Consider the following 21,930-nt stretch of genomic DNA (forward strand, 5'->3'; position numbering starts at 1 on the left):
TTTATTTTTTATGCTTGTGTGTTTATAATAAACATCTAAAGTACAAATCCAGTAAAGTAATCACTGCATTTAGGTTAGCCTGTGATGAGTAAAGCTGAATTTTCCTGTGATCTGGCTCTTACTTTTATTTCACTGTATGTATGTATGGAGTATGTCTCCATCTGGTGGTGACAGTTGTTAAACTTAATATAATTAATTTTCTTTAAGTGAATTACAGCTGCAATATTTATACAACATCGTGAAAATTCACGAAGAACAAATCATCTGAATACCATAGTTGGTATAAGCTGTGGGACCCATTCCTCAATTTACTGTGTAATGATTAAGTAAAAACGTGGAAAAAAAAAAAAGAAAGAAATCTGTCAGACTGGCTGCCATAGAGATACTTAAGCAAATAGTTTTTGTTATTTTTCTATAAAACTCTACAACAGCTTATTTTTGTAAAAGATCAACACACCTGTCAGGATCTAAGGTTACACACACATTTACATAATAATGGAGTATACCTTCTTTCTGATTTTTCTTAGATTTATCGTGTATATATTATTTATTAAAGCATTTTGAACCACTCTTTTGCAACATTTTTTAATCGATCTATATTAGAAAAATGGTATTAATATAATCAATCGACAGGGTGGAAAAATGAAAACAAACAGAAAAAACACTCATATTGTCATTTAGAATTGCCATATAGTAACCTAATTGATATTCGTCTTTTCTGAAGCCTATTTTTAATATTAATTAACTCGTTGTTGTTGTTGTTGTTGTTGTTTTAATTCCAGTTTCAGCTTTGTTTTAGTTACCTTGATGTTGGACCGTTGGAGATCTGAGGATCCTTTAAGTGCCGGTTAAAGAAGCAAATATTACGATGTTTCATAATTTTGTTGCAAGTAACTGTGTTTTCTAAAAACGGCTTGACCGGGTTGATTGTATTTTTGGGCCTATCACTCAAAAGAACTACACATCCCACAATCCAGCATTGGCGGTACAGTTGGGAGTTCAAAGTTCACGTTACAGTAAAAATAGGGTTTTCGCTAGTTACTGCTTGTGAGCTAACAGGAAAAAACAAGAACTCGCCTTGCAGAGGACGTGTTTCTCGGTTACCACCGCAGCGAAAACCGACCGAGGAACCCCCAAATGGCCCTCAGCTAGTCGGTGCCCGCTCTCACTCTGTTGTTGGTGGATTTACAGACGACGGCTAGCTGGGTGCTAAGGTTAGCACGCAAGCTTGCCAAATAGGCACATAGCAACTGCTGCTAGCTATCGTCACTGGACTGGTACTATCAAGTCTGCAGCTATGTTCGTGCAGGAGGAAAAAATATTTGCCGGCAAAGTGCTGAAAATACACATCTGCACCATGGACGGCACGGAGTGGTTGGAGGAGGTCACGGAAGACACGACTGTTGAGAAACTAAAGGAGAGGTGCTTGAAACATGTAGGTTTTTCTTGGCTTGTTTGTGTTTGCCTTGCTTCCTTTTTTCGACCTGTCACTCCTCTGCCTGGGGTGCTTTACACTGTGCCATGTCCCTTTCGTAAACTGTCAGTGTCAGTATCACTGGCGCTGTATTTATAGTAACTGGGTAGACTTTGCTATTTATAATTTAGCAGGTTGGTTGTCCCAGTAGCTACTAAGAGACGCATGCTACTTTTTAGCCTTTCTATTATTATACAGCTCACTTCACTTCTCCTTCCTTGGGCTATGGCGAAAACTCAAGTAGTGGTTTGAGTTTTGGTTTTCGTGTCAGCCCAGTATATTCTTAAATCAATGAATACGTCTCTGAAACTTCATAAAGTCAGTGCTTAGAGTTTTTAGATGAGTCATGTTTTCTTTACCCAACCAATCCTGAATTTATGATGACAAGGCAAAGAGAGAAAGCAGCTAATCCTCCACATAGGGAGACTGTTTTTACTCTGTTTGTATCTTCGGTTAAATATCAGAACTGATGTAGTTAATTGATTAAAGCTGATCAAGAGTAAATAGATCTAAAGTTATTTTGATAACCAAAATTCGAAAATTTGCTTGTTCCTGCAACTGTGTTGTGAGGATCTGGCTTTCTCTGTTGCAGGGGTGTCAGACCCATTTTAATGCATAAGTCATATAGACCAACAGCACCATTGTTACAATCTATATTTAAGAAAAACAAAATACACCGCTTTCATTAAAAATTTATCAGAATGCAGAAGCAGATTTTACTATTTCTAGTTAAAATAGTTAGTTACTAGTTCAATTATTTTATTTTTTAATGACCAGGCCATTTACAAAGCAGATAACTAGCACACTGTGAGATGTACAACTTCAAAATTGTGTTTAAGTTTTTTCAATCCATTGTTTCTGTGTAGGATCTTGGTCATCTAGATCATGGTAGACTAAGGAGCATGGAAAGAAAGCAACTTGACTTCTTTAAGTCTACTCTTATTACATCCATATTACAATACACAGCCATCTTAATGTATATAACTTGTATAGATCTAGAAATACCTTCTCTGCATTTTTACTCCTGTGTAAGCTAGAGTCACCAGGAAACAAATGGAAGTTCATTTAGTATATGAATAATTAATTATTTCACTGCAATTTTAACGCTTTGCAAAGCCAGAATGGATCCTTTAGCAGGCAGGTTCAGGTCCCTGGGCTCTACTGTTATACAGTCTAATCTTGCTGATCGTGATACTCATCTAATAGCTTATATCAATACCAATACTCTGTTCTTTTTGCTTGTTTTGACAGTAAATAAATTTAACAGTTTTAAAGTCATTCACCTCTTCATGAAACTATTTTTGAAAGTAAGTGGACATTGATATTTGTTGATTTACTAACATCAGTCAGCAAGGCTAAGTAAAACCTCTGGCTGCTCCTTATTTCCCAAGGGATCCCCACAGCACATGTTTGATTTGGCATAGATTTTTACACAAGGTGCCCTTCCTGATGCATCACTGACATTTATCCAGTCTGGGGAACTTCACTACAAGCACACTAGCTTGTGACCACATTAGTCAGGGTTAGTTTCTCATGTATAACCCAGATATGTTAACCACTTGTTGCTTTTTCATTATTGTAAAATTTATGTGTCATCGTTGGGTTTTTTTTGTTTGTTTGTTTTTTCCTTTTTCTCTTCTTTTAAATAACTTTTTCAAATGTCTGTCATTATTGGTCCTACTTATAACAGTAACTGAATGATATTTAAAACAAAGAAAGTGATTAGTTACAATGAGTTATCTGGTTGTGCCTGAGTTGTTTTGTTTTGTGCTTAATTTGTAGTGTGTACATGGAAGTCTAGAAGATCCCAAAACCCTTACACATCATAAACTTATTCATGCTGCTACAGAAAGAGTCCTCTCTGACACAAAAACTGTTGCTGATGAAAATCTCAAAGATAAAGGTATGTAGCGTCTCTCCAGTGTGCCGTGGTTTGCCACAGTTTTCCATGAAGCTAACATGTTTAATGTATGTTGTAGATGTTTTGCTGCTCATAAAGAAAAGACCGCCACCAACCCCTCCAAAGACAGCTGACGTTAGTTCAGAAGACAAGGTAAGTCCTCTGTCCAGTTTTTGGGAAGAAGTCCTTTTTTTAAACATGCATATATTTTATTAACTGCTGTTTCTTCTGTTCATCACAGAAGAAACAAGAAAACAAAGCTCCAGATAAAGATGCTATTCTGAAAGCCACCGCCAGCCTATCCACACGCCACACAGACCGTACTGTTACGCAACACAACATCAGAGATGTAAGAGAGGTTTAGCTTTAGCTCACAAGCTGTACTGAAATGTAGATAAATTACAATAATACTTTAAAATATTGTAAATGAGAAATTTACCTGCACTGATAGCTTGTAATTATTTTTAATGTCCTTGTATATTGTTGTTTGTGTTGTTGCAGTTTCAAACAGAGCTCAGAAAAATCCTGGTTTCTCTTATTGAAGTCGCACAGAAGCTTCTTGCCTTGAACCCTGATGCTGTCGAACTGTTCAAAAAGGCAAATGGTAAAGTGGAAAATCCCTTAAACCTTTAACCCATTTTCCAGTGGAAAAACTGGGTCTGTCACAGCACCATTAACTTGAATTCATTTCTGCTGTATTATTATTTTTAATCTTTCTAAAATTATTGATTCATCTCTCCAGTTTCTCTCAGGAAAATTAATTGCCCACCTGAGTTTTAACATTTACCAAGTATGTGGTTAGGGTTAGGATTGGGTTTTATTTTAGCCACAACAATCCATTTGAGAATGCTCGAAATTCAACTTGTTTAAGGCACAGGTTAAAAACTGGTTTTGGACAAATCAAGTGTGTGATCATGTATAAGTTGTATAGTTTTAATGTTTTATTTGAGAATAGAATGGTGTGTATGTGTGAGTTTGGTGATAGAGTTTTTATTATAAATGAATTATAAATTCATAATTATGACTTATTATGTCTATTTTTTTAATGTTTTATGGACAACAGATGGAAATTAGCCCTTGGCTATAATCTGGCATGTTTACATTCATGTAATTTATTTTACATTTATGTTCATTAACATGCACTGTCCTAAATAAATAAATAAAACATACTAATGGGCACTTTTTAGAAACTAGATGTTATCTTTTATCTGAAGTTGCACACATTTATTTTGGCAGTGCAGGTTTTCTGTATGTTTGATTGTTCCAAACATTTAGCTGTCAACCAAAGATCTTTTCTCTTTGTGTGTCTGTGTCTCATAGCAATGTTGGATGAAGATGAAGAGGATCGGGTGGATGAAACGGCCCTCCAGCAGCTCACTGAGATGGGTTTCCCTGAGAGCAGAGCAATCAAAGCTCTGAGACTGAACCAGTAAGGCTGTATCTATAGTTATATTTGGGAAAAAAAGAATATATATATATATATATATTAGGGGTGCAACGATACACAAAATTCACGGTTCCGTTCGGTTCGATACTTTGGTGTCACGGTTCGATATTTTTTCGATACAAAAAAAATGTTCATGCCTTTTTATTAATTTGTCATTTATTAAATTTTCACGGCACATTCTGCACCACCTCTCTGTGCGTTCATCATTTGTTTGAAGCCAGCTCACCTCCTGCAACCACTTTTCCGAGAATACGCGCTTCTTTTGTGGTTCGGACTCCTGACATTTCTTTGGAGGTGGAGGAACACCAAAGTAATTGCTTAAAGGAGCTTCTTCGACATCTTTATGAGTTCTAAACAAATGTCTGTCCTCCTCCTGAAAATCTTATGTATGCAAACACGCGTTGCAACTTCTTATCTTGTGCGCGTTTTTTATTTTGACAGCGAATGCGCACCTGCGGACCACTTATGTGCAGCCCTGGTTATTTAGCTCGTCATATTGCAGCCACAGAAATTCTTTTGTCCATGAAACCATAAAGCTGCACTTTCTTTTTGCCTTATAGTCTGATTTGTCATAACTTTTCCGTTTTGTGGTAAGCTTTTCTTTGGCTGTCACGTCTTCACCCTGACCTGTCTTATTTGGCTCAGCAGAACTAAAATATATATCCTGCTGCTTTTACACACGCATTCACATAACGCTCAGCGATTCTCTGCGCGATCAACCTCTCACATGTTTAAGCTTGCTGCAGGAGATTTCACTTGTCATGTTTGCATAGTAAGCTAACGATTGATAAGATGATGTCAGAGGAATTGGTGTGCAAATTATCATCACTCACCAATCAGTGTTGTCGCTCTCTATACACAGTTCGCGCGATTGCAAAGTGAAAGCAAAAACAAGCGCAAATTCAAACGCGATTTCAATATGTCACATATTGACAGTGGCTCACCGATGCCAATGACATAATTACCCAGCTACATTTCCGAAAGAATGCAAAAGCATTGACATATATTTTTCCTTCCTACGATAGGCCGACGAGCAGAGCAGGGCAGCCCGACTGGAAAAATCGCTAGTCCCGGGACGTCGGGCTAGCGATTTTGCGAGCCCTGTATCTGATTGAGGAATCACTCATCTTTGGAAAAGAGAGTTTATTACAGAGAAATGGCTCCTTCCAAAATAAAAGCTATACTATACGCTTCTTCTGGGCTATATTCTCAGCAGCATATTAAACATATCAGGTCCCCATAAGGAGAATCATGTGCTAACGGCTGTCTAAATGACTCGGTAAAGTTTGTATGCGTGCTTGTTGTTTTTGTCTGCTTCCACTTGTCTTTGCACTAGGATGCTATCGGGTAAATGTGCAGTCATATTCGTTGTTCCTACTAGTGCTGTCAGCCTTAATCTGAAATGAGGTTGAAGCCACAACACGGCAAATCTCCGTTAACGAGCTACCGCGGATTGCCCAGTGTGTGGGGCTGGACAGCGTCAACACATTAACGAGCTAACTGCGCTAACACACTAGTTCCCACTCATGTAATTGAGCATTGCTGGCACATCTGACATACTGTTTTACTTTAGTCCATGACTCGCTTACCTTCAGGGTTATACGTCACATGAAGACCAAAATAGTTCCAGACGCCAGATCTGAATGAGGGTGGGGGAGGTTCAATTTGCCATGTTGCAACGAGCTTAACTTCTGTCTAGCTAGCTTGCCCTGCGCTCAGTGAATCTGTGTTCGACTACTCCGCCTAGGCTGCACTGTCGAGCGCAGATCCACTGAGCGCTCAACACAGACAGCACCGTCAGAAGGAAAGTTGATAAAATAAATTAAAAATGTTGTATTGTTCGATACATATGCGTACCAAACCGAAAGCACTGTATCGAATGGTTCAATATCGATACGTTTATCGTTGCACCCCTAATATATATATATATATATATATATATATATATATATATATACCTGTATATACATATATATAGGGTCTCATAGGAATTGTTCCTGATCTTTGTACCCTAACTGTAGTTTTATCTGATCTCCTTATAGCATGTCAGTGACCCAGGCTATGGAGTGGCTGATTGAGCATGTAGATGACCCCTCTGTGGACACGCCACTACCAGGCCAGGACTCTTCTGGGGCAGCAGGAGCTACGGCAGCTGCCACCCCAGGCCCCCCTGCTTCAGCTTCTGCTTCAGCCTCTGGTCCTAACCCTCACCGCAGCCTATCCAGCCAGTCGAGCACAGACGAGAGCAACAAGCAGGATGAACTCACAGAGATCTTCAAGAGGATCCGCAGGAAAAGGGAGTTCAGGCCAGATTCAAGGGTGGGTGGAATTTTAGCTTTTATACAAGACTTCCGATTTTACAAATCTCCTCTCAGGGTTCTCATCGGCTGCATGTTATTTGAGTTATTTGATATTATATTTTGCACTATCCTATTGTATATTACTGTATACTACTATTCTTATTGTATATCTTATTCCTCTGTTCCTCTGTCTCTCTTGCTGCATTGAGCATGTGTATGACAAAAGAATATTCAATTTTGATGGAAGTTTTTTTTTTTTTTTTCATTATAACTTGTTCACATCTTATTAAGTAAGTTTTGTGTCCCAATGATAGCTGCTGGAATAGACAGGATTTTAACTGTATGTGTTTTTTTTTTTTTTAATGAACTCTGCAGGCAGTCATTGCATTGATGGAGATGGGCTTTGATGAAAAGGAGGTGATCGATGCTCTGAGAGTCAATAACAACCAACAGGATGCAGCGGTAAGTTTACACATCGTCAGTAGTTTTATTATTAATAAACAAATTTAACAGTTAGCTCCCTCCCCCCAGTAATTTCTGAAACCTTCCGAAAACAACAAGTCCAGTAACATTGAATACCTGTTTTACTTGTTTTCAGTTAATTTTATACTTTGACTTTCATAAAGATTTTAAATGGTGTCCTTTTTGTTCCTTACTGTGTATTCCTGCAGTGTGAGTGGCTGTTGGGAGACAGGAAACCTTCTCCAGAAGATCTGGACAAAGGCATCGACACCAACAGCCCATTGTTTCAAGCCATCCTGGAAAATCCAGTCGTCCAGCTGGGTTTAACCAATCCCAAAACTCTTCTAGGTATAGTCTCATTGAGTGTAAAAGCCAACGTAGTGTCCTGTTTTTGAAAATTCTCCCCTAAAGTAATATCAAAAACCTTTTCACATCCTTATATCATTGTGTTGTTTTAGGAACTCAAATATAGTCTCATTCTGTAAAATGAGACAGAAAAACCACCAGCAGCTGAAAAAGATCTTGCTGAGAGGTCCAGGAAAACTGTTCGAACAGTGTGAAATCATTCTTTTTATTTCATTCACCTGTATATATGGTTATTTTATATTATGTTTTGTTGTTTGTGTGATACTAAAAATCCACGAAGACTTGTGCTTTGGTTTCGGTGAGTGAAGTTCTGATATTTTATTAGTCTGTTACTTTTTTTCTTGATATCTGTCCCTATAGGTTAGCTAATAACCCAACACTCCACTCACTTGTTCAAAAACGGTCACTCCTGGCTCCAAACAATGATATATAAAACATAAAGAAGCAATGAAGGCACTAATGTTTAGGCTTTAAGTCACTCAGCCCTAAACCAGCGGTTGACATCAGTGTCCACTTAAGGCAGGGGTGTCAAACTCAAATACACAGTGGGCCAAAATTCAAAACTGGAACAAAGTCGCGGGCTAACGTTAATATTTATTGAAATATATTTATTCCTCCAGATATAAGAATGAATCTTTTCTTATGGACTCAAACACGTTTTGCAGAAAAACTGAATATGGAACAAGCAAAGCTTAATACTAAACAATATATATATTAGCTGTATAATACCAGTAGGCCAGCTCTAATAGTAATTTGGTATGGCTTCGCGGGCCAAATGTAATTAGGCTGTGGGCCAAATTTGGCCCGCGGGCCAGAGTTTGACACCTATGACTTAAGGCATATGACATAGAGAAAGGCCTGTCTACCTGTCTTCACCAGTTGACAGAAGAGGGGAAAGATTTGTGGGTTGGGGGTCTAGTATATAACTCACAAATATGCTTTGTGTTTATGTGCAGCGTTTGAAGACATGCTGGAGAATCCTCTGAACAGCACTCAGTGGATGAACGATCCTGAGACTGGCCCTGTCATGCTACAAATATCCAGAATCTTCCAGACCCTCAATCGCACATAGAGCCTCCTGGTGACCCCCCCATCCCATGTATGACTGTGGCAGCTTCGTGTGTATGTGTTTGTGTGTTTGATCACACTGAGGCGTACGCTTGCATGTATGAATGTGTATGTATGAGCGTGGGAGAGACACAAGTATTGTTTTTTGCCTTTTAAAGACAAAGAGAGAGGAGTCAAAGTATGAATGAAGATGTTACACATATAACTATTTATAACAATACAGTAAAAACACTTATACAAAACAGATGTTAACATGAAGTTATTATTACAGTAATAATAATAATATAAATTGAGATTTAGTATATTGTTTTTACATTTTAATGATAACAATTTATAGGTATGACAGACATGATTTATTTTATATAATTTGTCCACGTGTAAAAATGACATCAGACATCAATTTAATGTTTACACTTCAACAAAAACTGTTTTCTATGTTTTGCGATATTTAAAAATCAACTGCAGTTTTCAGTGTCTCTTTAAAATGTTTCATCAGTGGTGAATGTGTGGAAGACTTCTGTCAGTATCACATCTTCTTTTTCTTCTCCCTCTGTTTTAATCAAAAATCAGTGCTTTATAACTGAGAGGAAAAAGGAGAGTCAAAGAGGATTTTTAAAAAGAAATCTTCATTGAGCTTCTTCAAACATATTTATTTGACTTTCTTGCCTTTTAGAGCAAAACTGTACACTAAATCGTGTCTCAGTCATGTTTTTACGAGAAGATTTTATATTAGGCCTGTGTGTGTTTACTGTCGATGTGCTCATGATTGTCATATTGTCATGTCGCTCTCATCTGGCACTTCTTCACCTCTATGAATATCGCGTACCGCAGCACTAGTACGAGAAGAAAGAAGGGTTTGTGTGTTGTCTCAAAAGCATGTAGTGGTAGCGAAGAAGTGAAGCTTATCACAAGGTGGTTGCCTTTTTAAACTTAAATTTGAATGATGAAGATGCATGCTCGCTTCATGCTTGAGAGGTGCGAGTGTCTTCAAACATATGTGGAAACAATAGAAGTTGACATGCAACCAATTTCTATGTTGATTTTTTTTTTTTTTTTTCCTTTTCTTTTTTTCTTCTTTTTTGAGAGCAACAAACATTTATGCTGTCAAACCAAAATGTCACTGTATAACCTGCCTTGTCATTAGATGTACCCAGTGGAAAAAAACCCTGTATTTCTGTGCAATAGCAAGGACTTCTGTTGACCTGTATAGACATATATTTGAGTGTTAGAGATGTGTGAACTGCAATGGGTAGTGTGTTAATAATAGCCTTTGCATTGAGTACTTAAAGTCTCCAGATACATGAAGGAGAGCATTGCCTCTCCTTGTTGTACAAGAGATTTAAAAACAATATGGAGGGTGGTGTGTTTTGCCAAGTTTTTGAGTGTTTTTATTCAATATTTAAAATGTGGTGTTGATGTGACTTTTTGCTCAGGGAGGCTGAGATTGTTTTTCTAAACTTGTCGCTATGGCAAACCTCTGCTCTACCCCCTTCTAGTTTGGCATTTGAGAAATGGCTTTAACTAATCTGTGTAGAACTTTACCTATGAATAAGAGCACCACATCAAATGGTTTGGTAAATGCAATATTTGAAAAATATTTAAATGTTTTTAGAGAAAATTGTCTGGTTGAACTATATATTACATTATTTATATCAAAGCCAAACTAGTAATATGTTCATATTTATAACATTTTTAGCAAACCTTGAAGCTAATCTACAAATGTGAAAAAATATAATGCTTCAAATGTTGTTTTTACAAACCATCATTAAAATGTGTTTATGGACTGGTAGGTCACAGTGTGATACAAAGTGATGCAGCATGTTTGAATTTATGGAAACCTTTCTGCACACTGTGCCCAATTGGAAATCTGTCATGGCCATCGTGACCAGTTGTCTCACCACCTCCATGCTTTACATTGGCATGAATACCAAACTATCTTTCCCTCTTAATATTCTGATACGAACATTGGGAGATTGTACGCTTAAGGAAGAAAAATGGCCACAGGAAAAGCTGAAAACGGTCAGAAGGAACCCGAACGAACAAACTGAATTTTATTGCTAAGGGGCAGTGAAGAGGGAGTTGTTGGAGTCTGATTATTGTTTCACCCAGCCCACGTGTCGGACTGTCCCAGATCAACAACCTATGCAATATGCTCACAGTCTGTTCGTTCAAGCAGCCTAATGGCTACTGGCATCTAAATCACTATTGCATTAAAATTATTTTTTGTGGTTGTATGTTGTGTTTTTGTTTTACAGATTCCATTCAGCAATGCCACATTGAAAATCAGTGCAGAATGCCGCCCATCTTTAGGTGGATGGAATTGGTTTACCTGTATACAGTACATTAAATTTAGTTACATTTATAAATATTACTGTATTTTATTTTATCTAATATTTGTTCATTTTCCAGAGGCGGTGGTTTACGACACCAACTGTCTGCCATCTATAATCCAGTTTTGAGTTCCCTCCCCAGACGCCTTAATGCCCACTCCCATCCTGGGCCATCTGACCTCAGGAAATCGCATGATAAGGTGGGGCCAGGTTTCACAATGAGCTCACCCGAAACCCTGGCGGATTGGGACCCACACCTGTTTTCACACCTTAGCTCATGTGATTAGAGGATCATCAGGGGGTCCTTTTGTCCCTCTTTGGGGGGAAACTCCCACTGGGTTTAAATCTGGGACTCGCCGCCATTTGACCTTAGAACTGAAGAAGCTTCTCGGATGAGAGGTGAAACATCTTCAAGCAACTTAAAGAAGTCCAGACGCTTTTCTTTTTGCAAGCTCCTTTGATTTGTCCATTTGCTTTTATCTCAGCCTATTTTTAATGTATTCACAATGAAAGTACAATAAAACTTTCTTTAAACCGACCAACTTATAAAGTTATATATACAATTATTAAAATTAAAAGGTCGCCTATAGAACTTAGTTGCGTTATGGTGTATGGTAGCAGGACAGGACGCCACTCTGTTAGAGGGTTAACGCAGAGAGACAAAGCCGTCACTCATACATTTATAATTTAGAGTTACGTGTACTGTATGCTTTTGGACACCTATCCATTTTACGGCAAACTGGTCAGGTATCCAGAAATGCACTCGAATCAAAACAGACAAAAACAGAACTATAGGTTATTTGATTTATGGTTCTTTTATTGGTGTTTTACAATTTGAATATTTTGACCATTTTTTGTATTTGATCTTCAATAGGGCAATTAAATTTAGTTCCAATTTATTTATATAACTCCAAATTCGAAAAAGTGTCTACAGTATTAAGGTAAAAAACAAACAAACAACAATTTGACAATCTCCTGTGAGCAAGCACTAGGTGACGGTGGGAAAGAAAAACTCCCCTTTAACAGAAAGAAACCTCTGGCAGAGCCAGGCTCAGAGAGGGGCAGACATTTGCTGCAACTGTTTTGTATGTGAGGTGACACTTATAAATTTTTCCAATTTGTTTACGAGTGAGGGGAGAGGGTAGCAGGAGATCGACAGACAGTGTGGTCGTGCGACTGCAGTGATGTGGATACTGTACTGGTCCATCATGGTAAAAAGATAGCTGACTGTAAAAGCGAAGCTGTTGATTTACCAGTTGATATATGTCCCTACCCTCACCTATAGTCATGAGCTCTGGGCTCTTACCAAAAGAATGAGATCACGGATACAAGTGTGGGAAATAAGCTCTCTCTGAAGGGTGTCAGGTATCTCCCTTAGAGATAGGGTGAGGCGCTCGGCCATTCAGGATGGGCTCAGAGTAGAACTGCCACTCATCCAAAGGATGTGGTTTGAGCATCGGAGAAGAATACCTCTTGGGCGCCTCTTAGGTGAGGTGTTCTGGACTTGTCCCACTGGGACACGCCCTGGGGCAGATGCAGGACATGCTGGAGAGATTATATCTCTCGGCTGGTTTGGGAACATCTTGGTCTTCCCTGAATCAGGTGGCTGGGGAGAGTGAAGTCTGGGCTGCTTTGCTTAGGCTACTGCCCCTGTGAACCTACCCCAGAAAAGCAGAAAAATAATATTTCATATAATCATTCCAGAATTGCAACTGGCCTTTTTTCCATTGATTTTTTTTCACCTTTTGCATAAATCTTTCCAGGTTTTTCTAATCCAGTAATAGATAGACTGGAGGATCATTCATGATGATCCATCTCCATCGCATTGGTAATTAATAGTTTAATCTGGGTTTCGTAATACAAAGATTGCTCTAGATGGTCAACATTCTAGTTTGTCTTTTTCTTCTTTGGGCATAATTGATATAACTGCTTTGCTCCATGAGGAGCCATTTTTTAATCCTTTGGTTTTGTATTGAAAGCCAAAAACAAGCCTTAGCTCAGTTCAAACTGAGATTTTGAGTTTTCTCAAACTCAGTTTGAAAAACCTCAAACCACTCAAAAGGAAAACCATCTGGGCCACCTGACTTGTTTGCTTTAAGCCTGGAGATGGCGCTGTTTAGCTGCAACTGTAAATATTTGATTTTGTTGTTCAGTTATGGCAAATAAGTTGGCGTGAATTCAGGGACTTGCCAAATTGTGGCTCACTGTCTATGTGTGGTTGTTTTTTTTATAGACAGTGTTATACAGTCTTTATTTTTGAGATTTATTTTGCTAGTATTGTACCTGGTTTTGACCTTGATTCATAGAAACACTATGAATACTTTATTTTTGACATCAAGATTGAATTTTGCCTGCTCAGTTAAAAGTTTCTTATCTCAGGAACATTTTAGCATGTTTTTCAGCAAGTTGTCTAAAAGAAATGTTCAGAACAAACACAGATCACAAACAACAGATAAGCATAAAAACAACATAATAAATAATAACAAAGAATATAATTCATCCCACATTATGTAGAATATAAAAAAACAACTAGCTGTTTATCTGCTGGAGAAAAGTTGTTTTTATACCAAGTTGTTCTTCACAGTAGACAGACCATTTAATAATTTGATGGAGTGAGTTTTTGTTCTTTACAGATAAATATCCAAACTATGTCATCAATGAAAGCAAGACAAAAATCAAACCATCATTGTTCTTTTCAGTATGGAAATAACATGACAGACACAGGGGCCCTTTTTTGCTCACAACTTCACAGTTTGCTTCAAAGTTCAGTTTGGAATCAATAATCAGAGATATATATAACGGTGAATTCATTCCACTGTCTGACCCTTAATGGCTGTAACCTGTTGTTTATGAGTATGTGTTCTAAAATCAATCCTCATATCTTTTCTTAGATATGTTTCATCGAGAATTGGGCCATGACTGGTGTCTTTGTCCAGGAGCCAACTATTAATGTTCCTGCTTTGACACATATTTGTATACAGGATAAATACTAAGGGTAAAAGCACACATCCCTGTGGGCAGCCGATTGACAATCAAACTTGATTAGACAGAATTGCATTTATCTGGACTCTTTGAGTCCTGCTAGTTAAAAAACAAACAAACAAACAAAAAAATCCCCCAAGACTCCAGCAAAATGTTTTTATTTGGGTTAAATTGTTCTAAAAGCTCTCTGATTAAAATACGAGGATGGATTGTGTTAAAAGCCAAAGAGAGCCAAAAAAGTACTTGAGCACGAGAATCCAGTTAGGTTCAACAAAGGTCACTGTGGGATCTTCTACTCCTTTATGTGGCCTGTAATGCTGGCATGCAAACTGCAAGTACATGTTCAGTTTTTCTTAAAATCTCTGACTTCACCAGTTTTTGAGTATTTCCACCATAAATGATATATGAATAAACATTGTGAAATGATTTACAGTTTTAGATTTCAAACCAGGAGCTAAAACTGCATCTTTCTTTCATTAGTTAAATAAATACATATTAAATATGTAATGAAGGTGTGAAGTGTGAAGGACAGTGCTTCTTCAGTTTTAACTTTGAGGAACAATTACGGATATTGCGCAAGCTCTACAAAATCATCCCAAGTCTTCAAATTCCTATACCATCTTTCACCATTAGATGCCATCATCGGTCAAGACCGCAAGGACAAAACAGGTCTAAAGTACAAAAGAAAAAATGTATACATATATTAATGCAAGTGCATGTTGAAATATTCGTTTTTAAGAGAAATGAAATTGACGTTCTTGTGGATTAATTAAATAGACCTATCAGAGAAAAAAATTGATTAACATTCTTTAAACAGGTTCTTTATGAAGTCATGTTACAAAAATGCAGTGCACATGAATCAAATTAAAAATACGATATTTTTAAAAAGTAATATTAATAGTAAAAAAACAGCTGTAATGCAAGGCGGGATTTCAGTTTCCAGTATTACGAGTATAGTCTGGAAGCTAATCACGCATGCGCATTGTGCGCGTTTGGGAAGGCTGGGATAATAATTGCATTTCTATGGGCAGAGCGCGAAGACACTGCTGATCCTCGCTGCATTGCTCGAGCCCCAAACGTATGCTTATTTTTATCTAACATGAAGGGTTTAACACTGAGATAGATTTCCAGCCTTAAGACCCGCGTACGCTGTACTTTTTTACTGGTGAGCCTCTCGTTTTCTCCCTGTGTTGTTTCGGCCCAAAGTCTGCCGTGGAGCGGTTGTCACACAGGCCGCGGATCGGTTCTTGTTGTTGGGAGGGGACCACACTGACTCGCCTCCAAGCTAGCATTATTAGCTGGCTATAATGCGTCGCTGCCGCTGGTGTGTTTTCTATATAGCAGGCTCCTGTTTATTGAGACAGGTCCTTGGTTAACCGTTTACCCGACGGAACGAAAGTGTGACTTGGACTTACACCACACCTTTCAAGGTAATGTCTTGCCAGCTAGCTAACGTCATTCATGGGACCATTGAGTGGTCCTGCACACACTAGCAAGCTAGCGGTTAGCTGGTGATAGTTAGCTGCTTTGCGTTTCATTGCATGGCCGCTTAGTAGACCAAATGTTAAGAAAATCTTTACTGTTTCAGCTAACGGTTGATCCCGTTAATAACGTTATCGTAACGTTAGCCCGCTAACGTATTAAAGTATGTTAACATTAGTTATGGCCTTGCAGCGTTTACAGTACTGTTGTGGGCCGTTAATGTAAATGAAATTTTTACAGGTTTGTTTATTATTATTAATATTTTTACAGGTAATGCGATAACTTAAACTCATGACCAAAGAGAACTTTAGATTTCTGACAAACGGAAAAAATCCATTAGAACTCATGTGTGATAAGCAGGTGTGCACTAGTTTTCTGTCAGAACCATACTAAATTTAGTCAGTATCCTTCTATTAACCTATTAATGTAATTAGTATTGCCTTTTAGGCTGTTGACAGGATAAGACAGTCAGAACCTGTCGAACCGTTGTCCAAGTAAAAGGTGAACACCTATATGTCAAAGAAGTTAAAAGTGAAACAGCTGTGATTTTGATCTAACTAATCAGAAAACACAAGTCTGCTTGGCTGACTGACATTGGTAATTTGTTGTAATTTGTCTAAAGTTGGCAACTGCTACTAGAGTTGTGTTGCACAGTGTAGACGTGAGTATCAAATTTCTAAACTATGACAAAAATTGATCACATTCTTTTTGTCTACATGTACTTGTTGCAAGTAAATTTACTGTGATCACAAAGGTTAAACCAACATCATATCCTTTGCTTTGCAGTTGTGCAATAGTACAGTCAACTGTGTGCTTGTCAAAATGTACATAATGATCATAAAGATTCATTCTTGCACTAAGTCACCATGACTTCAGTTCAAGGTGATTTAAGAAATAGTTGCTGCTTGGAAATCTCAAGTCTATTGTCTACTGTTTGACATCATGAGTGACTGTGAAATGCCTCTTTGACACTTGTGTCTCAATGACCACATGTAATTCTAATGGGTCACTAAAGGAAGGAAATAAAAAAACAACATATTCTGTTGATAAGCAACAAACATTGTAGTCAGTGAGATTTCAGTTAAATATGTATCAGAAAATCACTTATGAGTCATTTTAAAGGAATTTGTCACTTGGCAAATCATGCCTGGCTAATATCATATTATTTGGCATTGGCTCTTACTCAGCATAATATCCTGTATAATTTTGTCTTTAACAATGTGGTTTTTTTTGTTTGTTTTTTTGGTTAAAGATGGATGTTGATTTGTGTGCTGGCGGGGACAGTACTAAGAGAACAGTAGAACTGGCCGGGGTTGCAGAAGGCACAATGGACGTTGTACCTTTGGAGATGTATGACTCCGCCAGAGCAAAAATAGCAGCCAACCTACGGTGGCTGTTTGCCAAAGCCTATGGTATTGGTAAGTAATTTTACTTGCATTCATACTACACAAATGTCATGTCTCACAGTTACTTCAGATGTTATTGTTGGCACATTGTGTTTACTGCTCTCTACAGTGATAGTCAGCAGATTGTGTTGCGCTCCAGCAGCGAAACTTTGACAGCAAAAACCCAAGAGGAAGAAATACTTGTGTCTGTGCTCTTGAGCCAAAACTGTTTCCCCCCATGGCACTTGGCAACCGAACTCCCATACTGACTCACCAGATCCTTCCATTCTTGGCCAGTGAGATTGAGCCCAAATCGGCCTGAGTGACAGGCACTAAGGATTAGGCTATATCTGTTTGACTGTAGTCAGAGCATGGAAAATACTGATTTGCACTGCCAGTCACTCGCACTGCCTGTTGAGATTGTATCGGCATTAGTAACTCTGTCAGATAGGGGCAGGTTTTTCTGCCTTGTCTGTGGTTGCTTTTGCCAAGAGTGGAATACATTTTAAGGGTGAAATGAGTTATGTGAAATTTAAGGTAAGCTTTTTAGGATCTGTTTTAGTGAAGTTGTGGAACTAGGACCCTTTAAAAAAGTACTACTGTTTACCTTCAGTACAGTTGATATCCTTGGTCAATATTTCACGATATGTGCATATTTTATGTTAGGTGGCAAAAGGAGTTATGGAGACATTGTTAAATAAAATCTTCTGCAATTTATTTCACAAAGACTACATTTGAGTCAACCACTGTCTGCTGAGCTTTGATACATAACTGCTGCATGTGCACCGCACTGTTCTGACAATGTTGTAAACAATTGAATTGCAGCTGCTCTTCTGTGCTAAAGTTCTCCGTCAAACATACTTTTCTGCAATATGTTTTGTATAGAAAAAAGTTTTCATGTTGGAGCTAAGGGTGGGTGATACAATCTCTAAATTATATTACGATGTTTCAAAGAAATTGCAGTGATGATATTTATGATACAAAACAAAAATACTGAACGTTTTATCTAAAATTGTAACTTGCAGACAGCAGAATTTGTTGGTGCAAACAAAACAAAGGACATTTTCCATCCCCTTTTTTTCCCAATGAACTACTGTCGTTGATGACAGACTACCTAATTTGACCTGTGAATCTGTTGCCTCAAGATTCCAGCAGCAGCAGCACCAGTATTATAGAGATCAATAGTTGTGACACACCCTAAGTAAAATGTAATCACAAATGTAGTGTAGGTGGCATTTTTCCTGGAAGCCTTAAGTAAAAGTAGAACATACTGCTTAACACTTAAGTATAACAATAACTTAACTGGTTTAATCTTGTAATTCTTTAGGAGCCTGCAAAAATATTTTCACATAATAATTAAACTGAAAAATACTTTGAACCTGGGATGTTATGTCTTGGGTTGAGCTTTGTAATCCCACTTTTACCACAATTTGGATTGACATCATGTCCTTGGCCGCTCGTTATGTAACCGTGTCAGTAATTGAGTGATTTCAAGCCACCATTTTGCTCTTCCTGTCATATGGAGCAAAACTAGCAAGCGCTCCAGTAATACGTAGTTGAGTGATTTGTTTACTTTTTGGTTGCAACTGATGACTGGTCACGTGCCTTCCTAGCTCGGTTGTACTTGACAGTTTTTTTTGTTTGTTTGTTTTCTCCTCCCCACAAGTAGTAAAACAAGTTTCTTGGTTCCACCTTTATGTGTGAACAGTTTTCTTGCATATTTCGCAAAGTGTTGTGCTTAGAGTTAAAGGTTGTTGACGTAGCTTAGACTGTAGGTACTAAATTGTCAAGCCTGACACACTGGTCTGGCTGTCTAACATGTCTGGATTGTCTTGTTTTGCATGGTAGGGAATGTACGCGCAAGAAATTCCTATGCCGTTGATATTAAAATATGACACTTTTATATCATGGAAAATGTATGCCACATTAACTTGGTGGGTATGATGTGAAATCCCTTACGTTAATTGAGAGCTCACCCATATATGAATTTACAGGAGAGAGTTACAGAAATGCTATGGAACCCTTTTAGTAAGAGATGACTTTAAGGTAAACTGGACCCACTGGTTGCAGTGGGGATATCTACACTTTACACTTACATGAGTTGCTCATACATGATTTTGTGCTTCTACTAATGCTTGAGGAAGTTTGGAAATGTGGTGACTTTCATGCAGTCTATGCACCACATTGCTTGGTGACTCTATTTTGTATCAGTGTTTAATCTAAGCATACAGCCCACTTTTTATCAGACATTTTTTAACGGCTCAACGGTTAAATGTGAATGCTCCAGTAGTTCGGTCTCTTGTGGGGAAAAAAAAGTGTTGCATTGAAACCTTTGTTGGAAACCTGTCCCGTAGACGGACAAACACACACATTATGAAACATTACAGTCATGTTGTCCAGTTTTTCTGTTTTCTTACTTAACCCCAGTAAATCCAAGGAGAAACTATAATATGTGAATGTTGCCTCAATTTCTCTCAAAGAAGCTTTATTGGATTGGTAAAAGTTTTACCAACAGAAATGATTTTCACTTTTTGGTGCTTGATTAGTCACCAGTGCCTGACAGCATTTCACAAGTTGGTTCACTAAAGACATCTTTGAAGGACTGCTAGTTACCTTTTTTATGTGCTGCAGGGTGTTTCCTTATCATAGTGGTTGAAGTTGGTTATATATAATATAAACCTCAGCTATCTGATTCATAAATCCCTCTATTCACTGCTTTGCATGTGTGCTGGCTCAGTTTAGTCTCTGACCATTATTTCAGAGGCTTATTGCAAGCTTTCCTTTGTATTTTGTGGTCTCTTTATATTTGTGGTCATTACTCAGATTTCCTAATGTCAGTCGTGCATTCATTCTAAACAAATGACAGCAAGATTGGATATTCAAAGGTAATCTGGGTTATGGATGGAAAACTATTGTCTCCATTGCCTGTTTTTTAAGGCCAGCATTTTGCTCTAAAGCCCTCTTTGTTTAAGGTTCATTACTAAGGCTTATACTTTTGTCTGAGTTCATATCAAGGCTTGTAGGAGTCTGCTCTGTCATTTCACTGTCTGTCATCATAGGTCTTGGCTAACGATGCAGTCTGAAAGATGGTGCTTAAAAGCCACTTCCTAAGGACAAAAATGATGCACCACACACAAACTTGGGTGGAGATCCTTTTCTGTTACAATAGAAAGTGTAAAGCAGCCCCAGTGCTTTGGTGGCCCAGAAGGAGGGAACTCTCAGCTGCAGTCACAATTGCCTTTTCCCATGGGGACTCAATAAATTAGGGCCATTTTATTTTCACCCTATGGCTCATCTGGTCTTTGCTACAGTGTACTCTTGTTTGCTTGGCTTGTTCACTGGCTGACGGAGAGAAACAGCCTAAAGAGCTGTGATGTAATTTCATTGTAAAGAGTATAACAATCTTTGGATGTTGGGGTCATCTAGTTTTCATCTAGTTTGTTTTCACCTGTCTGGTTCCCCTCCTCCTTGCACAAGGTTGTATTTGTCAATATGGTCTCCTGTCCTTACTACCCTCTATGTTTGCCACAGCTGCTGGCAACATGCGTGTCAGACAGCCAGACACAACACCAGCGAGGGTTAGAACTTGTGATGGCTACATGCACAGTACTGGTTCTTGCCCATGTTTGCTTGTGCTGACCATGGTATAGTCCTGGTCCTGGTTGGCTGACTTTGCTGGGTCTTGTTGCCAGGCCAGGTTCTCCAGCTCCACCCCATCCCAGTTAGTAAATTTGTCAGCCTGGCTCTGGGTAATAGGAACACAGGGGGGCAGCTGCCACATGACATCAGTGTCTGTTGAATGTATTCAAACGTGAAGACTCGCCCTGACCAGACCCTTTTGTTTTCACACACAGTTACTCTAATGTTACTGTTTATATACTCAAACACTGCTCTTTAGGAATGATCAAAACTTCTGGGTGTTTGGTGTAATAGATTATTGTTGTGCAATGACGTCTTCATTTCTTATGGGGGTTGGCAGCATGTTGGCCTGTGTTTCAGTGATGCATGCAGAATACAGATTACAGGATCGATATGATCTGAGCAGCTACTGAAATAAGGGCGGGATGGCAAATATATTAAATCGGCGATTTTAAATTTAATACTTCTTCGCAGATTATTTTTACGCAACAACAAATGTTCATCATGTTCTGGGCAGGATACCAGATATGTAAACTACTATATTAGTGGACAAATACAGCAGCTATTGTTGTTTTTTCTTTCAAGTGCCTTATATCACTATATCATAGCCCTGATGAACTTGTACCACCTTCTTACTCATTGTTATAGTTGTATGAATCAAATAGATGACTACAAGACAACAGGTAACAGCCCACAACTAATGTTCAACTAACAGGACAAAGATTGTGGCACAAACTGTTTTATTTTTAAAATTATACCATTGAACAGCATGCTGAAAAATGTTAGCTAGGAAGGGGCCAAGAACAGAGAGGAAATTCACCAACATAACTTGCGATTGCTGTTTAGCTTATTTTGCTTTATTTCTATTGCTTCTGATTGGTCTGACTGGAGCTCAGGTAACTAGCAGGGCCAGTGGGTCTTTTTACCTAGAGACAAAATGATTTTTGCTAGGTTTGGGACAAAAAGTTCAAAATAGGTTTTAAAGCTGCATTTCCCACTTCCCTGTGATACAAGTTTTTGGTCATATTTCTACATTATCAGATTTGATGCACGAGAACAAAAGCTCCTAATTACTTCATAAGTTTCATCACCAAA

The 21,930-nt window shown here is 38.2% G+C and overlaps 2 protein-coding genes across 5 annotated transcripts in view; both read left to right on the forward strand.

The window, feature by feature from the left end:
- The first annotated feature begins 973 nt into the window (after positions 1 to 973).
- Positions 974 to 10,384, forward strand: ubac1 (UBA domain containing 1). The gene is made up of 10 exons (XM_006803832.3): positions 974 to 1,435; positions 3,257 to 3,377; positions 3,454 to 3,527; positions 3,616 to 3,723; positions 3,876 to 3,978; positions 4,695 to 4,803; positions 6,864 to 7,140; positions 7,497 to 7,583; positions 7,793 to 7,931; positions 8,906 to 10,384. Exons 1-10 carry the CDS (start codon positions 1,298 to 1,300, stop codon positions 9,019 to 9,021), a joined length of 1,272 nt encoding a protein of 423 aa, XP_006803895.1. The 5' UTR covers positions 974 to 1,297; the 3' UTR covers positions 9,022 to 10,384.
- A 4,928-nt stretch (positions 10,385 to 15,312) lies between these two features.
- camsap1b (calmodulin regulated spectrin-associated protein 1b) overlaps positions 15,313 to 21,930 on the forward strand; it is a 29,796-nt gene continuing 23,178 nt past the window's right edge. For all 4 annotated transcript variants that reach the window (XM_006803833.3, XM_006803835.3, XM_087849328.1 and 1 more), the window contains exons 1-2: positions 15,313 to 15,759; positions 17,064 to 17,229. In XM_006803833.3, the coding sequence (XP_006803896.2) occupies positions 17,064 to 17,229 (166 nt within the window). In that variant the 5' untranslated portion in view covers positions 15,313 to 15,759. The remainder of the gene's footprint in view (positions 15,760 to 17,063; positions 17,230 to 21,930) is intronic.

This window comes from Neolamprologus brichardi, chromosome 12 (genome assembly GCF_056152115.1).
Source record: "Neolamprologus brichardi isolate AB-2024 chromosome 12, ASM5615211v1, whole genome shotgun sequence".
In the NCBI taxonomy this organism is placed as follows: domain Eukaryota; kingdom Metazoa; phylum Chordata; class Actinopteri; order Cichliformes; family Cichlidae; genus Neolamprologus; species Neolamprologus brichardi.

What these genes read in the sequence shown, in the direction of transcription:
- ubac1 (XM_006803832.3), top strand. Translation starts at nt 1,298, where the DNA reads ATGTTCGTGCAGGAGGAAAAAATATTTGCCGGCAAAGTGCTGAAAATA. An exon ending in ACGTTAGTTCAGAAGACAAG is followed by an intron (nt 3,528 to 3,615) that starts GTAAGTCCTCTG and finishes TGTTCATCACAG; the next exon opens with AAGAAACAAGAAAACAAAGC. An exon ending in AAAGCTCTGAGACTGAACCA is followed by an intron (nt 4,804 to 6,863) that starts GTAAGGCTGTAT and finishes ATCTCCTTATAG; the next exon opens with CATGTCAGTGACCCAGGCTA.